The 10806-nt window shown below is 32.9% G+C and overlaps 1 protein-coding gene across 2 annotated transcripts; it reads left to right on the forward strand.

Annotated features, from left to right (window-relative positions):
* On the forward strand, nucleotides 1-9876 carry LOC128185598 (uncharacterized). Of its 2 annotated transcripts, XM_052855187.1 has the most exons (8): nucleotides 1-645; nucleotides 770-872; nucleotides 1616-1990; nucleotides 6230-6616; nucleotides 6765-6893; nucleotides 6987-7046; nucleotides 8989-9088; nucleotides 9614-9876. In XM_052855187.1, exons 2-8 carry the CDS (start codon nucleotides 797-799, stop codon nucleotides 9780-9782), a joined length of 1296 nt encoding a protein of 431 aa, XP_052711147.1. In that variant the 5' UTR covers nucleotides 1-645; nucleotides 770-796; the 3' UTR covers nucleotides 9783-9876. The 2 variants fall into 2 exon arrangements, with proteins under 2 accessions (XP_052711147.1, XP_052711148.1); XM_052855188.1 differs by lacking the exons at nucleotides 6765-6893; nucleotides 6987-7046 and having other exon boundaries at nucleotides 1-872.
* Nucleotides 9877-10806: the final 930 nt, after the last annotated feature.

Below are 10806 nucleotides of genomic sequence, written 5' to 3' on the forward strand. Positions count from 1 at the left end.
CCTTATTTTGATCAGTTCTTCTCTGTTAAATTGAGTTTACATATTACAGCGTCGGATTATGTTCTACGTTTTCGTAAATTGAAATAGGATCAACCCGGATTACTTTAAACTAAACTTGAGGAAGAAAAATTTCGACCTTTACTTAGTCCAGATTAACTTACTCCAAAGCGGAAAAAAATATTAAAAACTCTGTCACGTAGAATCGCGGTTTTTTTTTATCGAAAGGGGTAAAGGAGCAGACTCACCTGACATCAAGGAAAAAAAACAACTTCGCCAATCTTCAAATACTAATCCGTTTGTGGTGGTGGTGTAGTACCTAAAACAAATGTCATTATCGGCTTGGTTATACAATATGTGAGACTTTTAAGTTCTTAAGTAGTTTTTGTTTCTGCGAAGATATTTGGGACGCCTCATTAAACTAAAGTTTTACCCAGACTTACTCAGACAGATCGTCTGTGAAGAAGGAAAAATACTTATTATAAACATATTATTTAAAAAATTTCGTTTTTAAAAATATAGGATGCATGAGTAAAAAGATGTTATTGGTATTTCCTATGAATTTTCAAAACAAATAGAATTCAACGAGAACGTCATGTATTAAACATAACCAAAACTACTTCATCAGAGTTTGAGGTTTTAAACCTTGTAAGTGCACTGCAATCGCACTGTTTGCTTTGTTGTGATAGCTTATATAATTCCCCTTAATATCTTTGTATACAGAAGCATCCATCCATACAAGGAACATATTTTTACATGTAGTTTCTATTAGTTTGGAGTCCTGCGATCAATTGACGAAATGATGAGTGAGGCAATTTTTAAAGCCGTCCAATTTGCCATTGTTATGTCAGCGATGTGGAGTCTCAATGATGCAGGTAAATGTTTAAAAATGTTCAAAATGTTCAAGTTATTGTAGATCATTTAACCCTGATCAAATCAAAACGTAAAAAACGAATACTCATTTTTCTTTCCTTTTGTATTTTCGGTATTTCTGTATTTCGGAATGATATAAACAATTATTGTTGTATCATGTGGTCATCAAAATTTTGGGAACTTTATGTCGCTTGAGAAAAATCAGCGTGTTTTAATCACCAGGATCAATTTTCATCATGAGAAATAATACAATTAAACATTTAATCGATGAGTTAACTTATAAATGATATGCTAAAATGCATGTAAATCCAACATATATGTTAATGAAACCCAAAAAGTCTATGTGAGGTGATCTTTGTTTCGTTGTCAAAATTTCACAAAAATTCCATAACATCTTTTATTTTAATATGATTTGAAAAAAAACACGGTAAAAACTAAGTATGGTTTTGGTTTTTATCGTTCCTATTGTTATCGAAATCGGAAGTACAATTTGTTATTATCTGGTTGTTCTGATTTGCAACAAAAATTTATTTTGTAAATAGGTTTTTGTTCATATGGGGAAAAAGTGAACCATGATATCTTAGTGATTAACCACACTCATAACTTATTATACAATAATAATGTTGAATCTCAATGGTCCTATAAATTTTTTTAACACGTCTTACTTAATATAACAAAAACAGAACGATTATGTGATAGTATGGTAGCATTACAATTCATTTTGACTTTTTAATAATGATATCAGCCTTGAATGAGGAGGACAATCACATCGCCACAGCTTGTGTTGGGCATTGTGACGTCAGCTACAGTATGGACTGTCCCCGAGGAAAGAGGGTGGCTCCCCGCGATCTGACCTACCACGCAAAGGAGACCTCGACACAGTGTCCAACTTTCAAACAGAACCCAGATATGATGTGTCAGAGCAGCAAGAATTGCTGTGGCTATAACGGAGGCGACTGCGGTCAGCCGTTCTCCTACAGCAAGGCTTTTGGCGTGTTTAACAATTGCTCGGGGTACCAGAACTGTGGGTGGTTCAGAGCGGAATCGGTAGACTTTGGAGCACACTGCAGTTACAGGAATTATAGTAACTATATCTCAGCCTCCTTCAGCTGTATTCGAGGTAATTTAAACAGTAAAAAAATTTTATCAACATACATCAATTGACACTATGTCCAAAATATAACCCAATCATGTGAGCAATCTATATTTTTCATTGTATGTCTCTTAAGTTTATTTTTTCTTGTATTTCTCGTAAGTTTGATTTTTTTTCATTTTTCAAAGTCTTCACTGCTAAAATAAGGTAAATAAAATTGTCATCCAAAGTTGGTACATCAGAAGTAGATTTTGACCAATTATTTGTTATTCAAACAAGGTTTGAGTCGTGATTTTTTACATAACTAAATAGAAAATACCATTTGGAAAAAAAGTTACAAAACATTGGGTGTCTAATTATCTTACATATATAGAAATCGTTAAACTATGCCTCTACCAGTAAATAAAACAAAACATGGCACAATAGTTGTTTACATAACAAGGAATTGTCAGCTATGTGTCCCGCGTATGCATCAACATTTTGGTTTACCGTTTGAAATACATGTACCTACGAAAGCCGAGAAGGATCATTCGAGATTCGAGATTCGAAAAACGAGATTCGAAATACGAGATTCGAGATTCGAAATTCGAAATTCGAGATTCAATATCTAAATTAACCAATCAAATCAAGGATCTGAAAATATGTATCCTAGCGACATCAAACTGTTCTAAATAAAAATCATACGTACATGCTCTTATATACAAATAAATGCTATCTTCACTTCTCCCTACCTAACTAGATAATTATTTGTATTTACTTTTACACAGAATATCTAAGTAGACTAGTAATAATGCAGTGTGCTTCGCGGATCTAAGTGATTTTGTTTGCCCTGGTGCATTTCCACCTGCTGCGTTTGAAACCTAAGGTATTTCACCACCAATAATAGTTTAAAACCCGGGTTTATTCACCCCTTTTGTGTAAAAATGCGGTTATGGTAGAGAACTTCATAAGCGTAGCTAATTTTTTCTGTAGGGGGTCCTAGGCCAATTTAAAAAAATTTTACTATGTAAATTTAATAAGCTCCAATTTTCCCGAGGAGGGGGTCCAGATCCCCTGACCCCCTCCTTTCTAGATCCCCGCATGAAGATTAGTATATGTATCTAAATAATCTAAATGTGAATAATCTGTCCTGTTTCACTAATAAATATAAGCATTACTTATCGTTTCTATGTATGCATTCAGTGATACACTAGTACAAATCATTGAGATATTATCACATCATACGGAATTATTAATAAATACATTTTTTTTTCCTTTTCCTCAGTAAACAACTTATTATGAGTCTTACTTTTGGAATTGTTTTTAATATAGAAGGATACCTACTCTCTACAATTAAAGGTAGGGATGATAGGGTGCCAATTTGTTTACATTGCCGATTTCTTGTGCAGAGAACAGTAAAACCCTTTATTTGATTGTGCATGAATATTTCAAACTTAATTGTTGTACATATATATTGTTATAATTCATCAATTGATATATCAACAAGAAAGAATAAAAGCATATGTTTCACAGCCAAGTTAAGTTTCTCTGTAGTTTCCTAACCCCCCCCCCCCCCCGCACCAAAATTGACAATAATTACATACAAGTCATACAAATGACATTTTTGTAAGTAAATCTCTAAAGATGTAAATAAGCACTGCAAACAAAGATGTGTGTATTTAATATACTACTACATTACACTTAGCCAGATAAAATGTAATCAGGATGAAGCTACAAGAGGTGAGTGGTGCAAATTTACCAATTTGTCGCCATACACACAGAACACCAAATAAAGAAACTATGAGTGGTGTGTGGAATGCATAAAAGATGGCGGCAAATTATCTCAAATAATCAGTGCAAAAACCCACAAATAGGCTGTTATTTGTTACATACCGTGCAAAAACATTGATAAAAAATGTTATCGTCCCATAACATAGCCGATTAAGTTAATGTGTACATATGGTCAACGTACATGTAATTCTAATATACTAGAAGGCGGACGTATCAGGCGGGGATCCAGAAAATTAAATTTCAAAAATGATCGGTTGAATTACATTAAATGCTTTGAAAAATTGTTTTAAACTATCGCACGGGTCAAAATGCGTGATAGAAGCTATGTACAGTGTAATTGGAAACTTTCATTTTATATCAATATGTAGTATTACCTATTATAACAAATGAGAGTATAGCACAACTGCCACAAGCAATACATGTACTTTACCGGCACCACCTCCCTCCCCATAAAAAAATGAAACAATTGTCGTTTTATTTGCTAAAATGTGTGTGGTTCAAGATTTTTCTAAAGAACATACCCGATTATAATTGAAAAAAAGAGTTCGTACGTTTAAAACTAATTTTGTCAAAACTTTTAGATTCATTTGGTTATATTTTGGTCCATTTGGGTAAATATATGCACCAGCGCAGCTCTAATTAATATATAATCAGGCCATAAATTCAAAATATTTTCAAAAATTAATAGATCCAGTGGATGAAAGAAAAGGAAAGCAAGTCGAACTCGATGAGTGCTAATACCTGTGTTGAATGAATGGTACAGTAGAATATGCGCAAAAAAGTCCCGTCTACTCTTTCCTACCCTATAATTATTGGAATATTAAATCCGATTATTAGAGTCAAATTAAAATTCAAGTACGGATATGTACCTGTTTATCAAAAGTAAAACTACTCATAATTTATCTACAGTGCATCGTGATGGAGCTACACAGAAAGTTTTATATTAATTTGCTGAGCCAAATAAAAAAAACCTGGAAAACGAAGAGAAAACAAAGTGGGGACAGAATAACTGACAAATTATTTAGGACTATATAGCCGCGCCCCCCCCCCCCCCCTCTTGAAATGTATATACTGAAAACAGATTATTGGCGTACAACATCCGCACACAATGTAAAGAAAATTTCATGGTTTTTTTTATCATTTTTGCTAGCTAATGTAAAGACATCACAAATACCCCAAGCCCCCTTACGGAAAAGGAAATGCTAGGTGATGAGAGAGAGAGAGAGAGAGAGAGAGAGAGAGAGAGAGAGAGAGAGAGTCGATGTAAATCACAGGTGCGCTTACACCGTTAAAATTAAAGCTTGCTAGTTGGTCTGCCCTACCCTAGCTACCTCCTCTCTTTTCTCGTTTTAGAGGCTTAATTTTATTTTCTATATATGCTTGTAACAAATCAAATCAATTTCAAATTCTAAATCAAACTGAATTTGACACTACAAAACTCTCTCTGTGTTTGTCTGTCTGTCTGTCTGTCTGTCTGTCTGTCTGTCTGTCTGTCTGTCTGTCTCTCTCTCTCTCTCTCTCTCTCTCTCTCTCTCTCTCGTATCGACAATGGCATTGCCATACCCTACAATACACTATTCTTATCTGGATTTTTGTCTTTGAGGTTGTAAATCATTATATCTTCTATGGTTTAAAACTTTATCATAACCTATATTTTGACATGTCGATTATTTTTTTGAATTTCGTTTCATAGCTAAAACATTTAGATTAAACAGATCTTTCTTCGCGAGCCGATTTTTACACAGTTGGGGCGAATACACTTCGGGTTAAAATTGTTCGCGGGGAAATACATACAGGGCAAACAAAACCACTTAGATTCACAAAGTCAACAGTGTTATTTTTAATTTAATTGTTTATACTGTGTGGGGTTAATTCATCAATGTTAATTTAACCATTTTATAACCACTATATAAGAGCTATTAAGACATTTATTTGTAGGAAAGAGCATGTACGAATGATCTTTATTTAGAACAGTTTGATGTTGCTAGGATACAGGTTTCAGATCCATGATTTGATTGGTTAATTTAGATATTGAATCTCGAATTTCGAATCTCGAATCTCGTATTTCGAATCTCGTATTTCGAATCTCGAATCTCGAATGATCCTTCTCGGCTTTCGTATGTACCTTAGTTAGGCATTGTAAACATTAGAAATAAGAAAAAATACAATTTGAAAATATTTAGTTTCCATTGTGACTATTCCCTATAAAAATTAAGAATTTACTTAAAATTGTTCTATTTCCAGATGCATTTGTTACTTAGACAGTATAAAACGTTTTTTGGTGAAATTATGAAGTAGAATAACAATTTTACACACACAAAACTTTTAAACTTTTAAGACTTTAATTAAGTTCCCATTTTTTACCATTGTTTAATATAAATGACAAAACTGATGTGGTAAAATGTCCGACTTCAATCCTAAAAGACAGTGACATGAATTTTAAAGTCTAAAGTTGAGCGAGTCATATCTACCATTATAATATTAATTAATTTTCAGAGGAAACCTTTATAGACATATGTTCAGAAGCTTCACGGCAAGGCAAATCAGTGTCCCTTTTGTACAATGGCTCTGTCTACAGGAGTGCTATAGGAAATCCCCAGGTATGTCACTGCGTCATCACCACGTCTGACTGTGACTCTCCAGCAAGACTCAAGTTTCGTGTGATTGATTTGAGACTCCATTCTTACAACGATATCGCTTCATGTGAGCCCCAAAGCCTGGTTATGCTTCAGGACACAGCGACGTCCCAGTCGTTGAGGTGCCAGCCCAATTATTTCCAGAAAGGTTTCCGAGATGTGTTTCATAGCTCCTCGCCTTATGTCAGAGTGTCTTTGTACAATCAGCCTGGAGTTTTCCCCACTCAGGTGTGGTTGGAGGTAACAGGTGAGAAAGGAAACCACTCAATATGGAAAAGATTAGATCTCCCTTATTTATTATTGTTTTAATAAAACTTCAGATTGAGGTATCTGTTGTTGTTAGCTTAACTTACTGTATAATACTGTTTCAACTTGAGAACATACCATTGTTGTAGCCACGATATCAACTGTAGATGTAATTGTGACTTGTGGAAGCTCCCAGCCTGAAAATGTTTCGTTGTGTGGAAACGATTTGCCCTTATACTCCCAAGATTATGAAAATAAAATTTCTACCATATCATCAGGTCAGGGACATTTAATTTCCAAGCAACATCTAAAAAATTTCATTTCCGACGATAAAGTGTGAATATATCATTTAATGAAAGTGGTCATTGCAGGGAACAGATTTAAACCAGCTGCTAATGAAAGTAAGAACCCTTCATACAATGGTAATAAAGGTAAGTTTCTAATCGACGTTTCGACACTCTAAGTGTTACATGGAAAATCTGGGAGCTACAGTTCCGTACAAGTAAAAAAAAAAAGTTGCAATTTTCGGCGGACAAAATTTTAAGCTACTTTTGGACTGATTAACCTTTATTTCCACACAAATTCATTTCAAATAATTACTGTACCATTAATTTCTTCACACATGTACTGAACTGTAGCTCCCAGATCGTCAATCTGATTTTTTTAATCGGGAGATAGATACTCGCTAAGTTTAGCAGAGTCAAACGCTAGCAAATTAAAACTTGATCTTCATAGACATTGTGGGTTATGATGATTGTTAATATAAGGAAATTATTTATCTGTGTCAGATTGTGTAAATAAAAAAGTAAACTTTCATGGTCGAATGCTTTGTCATCGATGACAGAAGAACTTATGTTAAATATTATGAGTTTTTAATTTGCAACGTTAAGATTTAGAGATAGAAGAGACAGGCGGAGGACTACCAGCTTATAGACGTTGTTTAGGTTCCAAGAATGTGAATGTTTAGATCGTGAATATGCGTTTCTCATAACATTTTTACACTCAAAAATTTAAATGCAAGGCTATTGCCAACTTAAGATATTACTTTTGTGTTGCCAAAATAAAGGATCCTAAACATAAAACTAAGATATCCTTTAGAGAATTGGCATTATATAAATAGTGCTTGTTTCGGAGGTTAACAGTTGAAATTGACACCCTGAGAAAACCATTGTCAACCGACGCGAAGCGGAGGTTGACAATGGTTTTTGAGGGGTGTCAAATTCAACTGTTACCCTTCCAAACAGGCACTATTTTTTTAACTATACTGAGTGTCTTAATTTTAAAGAAAACTGGGCTGCTTTTATGTAGAAATGACGTGAATTATACGTCGAACCGAACACGCATAATTTACGCGAATGTAACAATTAGATTTATATTACTTTCATGTTAAATACTGAAATCTGATTGGTTAAGACGCAGTTGATAATCCGTTCTATTACCCTCAGAGTTAGCAACACACTTAGCAACGGTTAACACAACGAATTGTTACATGCGCGTAAATTATGCGCGTACGGTTCGCCGTGGAATTCACGTCATTTCTACATAAAATCTGTAAAAAAAAAAATATATAAAACTAAGACATTCAGTATAATAAAATAAATAGTGCCTGTTTGGGAGGATAACAGTTGAAATTGACACCCTTCGAAAACCATTGTCAACCTCCGCTTGCATCGGTCGACAATGATTTTCTCTGGGTGTCAATTTCAACTGTTACCCTCCCAAACAGGCACTATTTATATAATGTTACCCGTTGCCAAGTGTGTTGCTAACGCTGAGGATAATAGAACAGATTATCAACTGCGTCTACACAAATCAGATTTAAGTATTTATCATGAATGTATAATAAAATAAATTTGGCCTCTCTTGCTACAAAGTGCATTTATTGGCAATGCGTTTGAAAAATTGTTGTTCACATACTTTTCCTGTATCAAATTAAACAAAATATAAACATTTTCTTTCTTTTCCTGGAACTTTACAACCAATTTATATGATAAAAAGGTGAAATCTTAAAAACATCGGCTACTGTAGTAGATGAACAAGTACTCAAAATGTGCCGATTTTAATGATACGAAATAGAGTCAATTCTACGTTGCAACAAAAACAAAGTGATGATTTTCAATCAGGATGCAAGTGTCATTCCACTTTCAAAACATGATTATTAGAGTGAATCTCGATTATTACGAATATATTTTACGTTCAGATACAACTACATTTTGTAAGGTCCTTGTCACCCTTGCAAAGTTACAATTAAAAAGTTATGCGAATCTTTTTATCTAATTTGGCTATATTCATAAAAAAGTTCGACATTGATATAAATGTTTTGATGATTATGTTAAAAATAACTTTACATCTACAACCAATATTGATTTACAGATGAGCCTACTTCCGGAACATCGACAACCATCATTGTCATGGCTGTTGTGTTGGGAATCGTCTCCATTTGCTTGATCGGTGTATTGTTTTATTTTAAATGGTAAGACGGATGGATTAAACATTAATATAAGAATCATACAATAACTTTTATTCAGTTATAACCGTTTCAGGTGATTAACTACCATATCATATTTTATGATTTATTAAACCAAACACTCAAATGGTCTCTGCTGGAACTCGAAACACGATGAAATAATGTAAATAAAAATAAATGCCATTACTTCAACTTTTATCTCTTTTTTTATAAGTTCATTACTGTGCATCACAAAATAATATATGAGGTAACCATTCGTACAATAACCTTCCAATGATTTGACCGTTGGACCGAACGCAATAAAAAGTTATTTTCAATGAAAACCGCTCTTTTCTCAAAATCGTAAAGCATAAAGCATTTTCCGATATCAATCAAACAAACCCGATTTTCTATATGAAACTGAAAGGTAAGTTTCTTGTAAAATATTTTCACACTGCTTACAGTATATTTGTCAATCATAGTTTGTACTTATTTAGTAAACTTGTATTATCTAGATGTTTTACAAAAAATTCAAAGTCAATATCATTTCAGCTACAAAAATCGAAGAAGCACTCAATCTACATATGAGAGGTCAATTCCAACTTCAGCAGTAACTGAATATGAAATGCCAGTCAGTATTTGTAAAAACACAGAAGAGGGAAACAAAGAGCATGCTGTGGAATTTCGTGTTAGTGCAGTTTATCATACAATACCTAATTAGGTTTAATGGAAGGATTTTCGAACTTGCAAATTGACAAAAATGAATAAGATAAATATTGTTAGCTAGGTTTTGACAATCTATTTATATGGATCAAAAGAATGTTAGTAGGTATAATGAGCTTGAAGTGTTTGCTTTTAAAAAATTAGATTGCTACAAAACGATTATGTGGGTTCAAATTATCGAGTACAATTTCATGACCTGTCTATATACAAGAGTATGCTTGGGTGTCCTAAATCATTAAGTAAATTATCTCTTTGCTTGGCGGGAAGATATACATTTTTTAATAATGAATAATCTGAAAAAAATAATTGCTATTTTAATTCTTTTTATGAAAAAAGGTATTCTTAAAATCTGATGTTAACATAAAGATATAAATGTAAAAAATAGAAGACCATTTATTAATCTAATTTATTAATTCAATAAATCCATGTACATTGTCATATTGTTGTAGTAAGGAAATCAATTCAAGGTGTGTTTTTTTTTAATTTTATGTATCATTTATTTTATCTACGTTTATAATAATATGCGAATGTTTCATTAAAAAAAATGTGATTATTGTTTTGATTGATTTCAAATTGGAGCAGGAACACAAAGTCGCAAAACAGTTTTTGCTTTCGACCCAAAGGAAATATATTGTCGTTTTATTTTAACCATAAAATTGTACTATATTTTATTTTGGAATACTTATGTGTGTAGCTTTTTTATTTTTACGTTATAATTATGAAATTTAGTAATAGCAAAAAGGACAGGGTGTTTTTAAAAAAAACCTTAAGTTTTTAAGATAATACATATGTAAAAGCTTCGTAAAACTTTTCTAATGGTATTTATTAAATAGAAAGACATTTTATTGAGACAATCGATACCAAAAATTGTCAAATAAAGTTGTCGTTTTATCTATCCATTGAAGCAAGTAGAATTCGAACACCAAAAGACAAATATTTTATGTAAAATGTCCAACTAAAATCGGAGATTATATCCATTTTTGTGTGCCCTGCAATGATCATGGCAATGCCATGGAATCATT

Source organism: Crassostrea angulata, chromosome 5 (genome assembly GCF_025612915.1).
Source record: "Crassostrea angulata isolate pt1a10 chromosome 5, ASM2561291v2, whole genome shotgun sequence".
Taxonomy (NCBI): Eukaryota; Metazoa; Mollusca; class Bivalvia; order Ostreida; family Ostreidae; genus Magallana; species Magallana angulata.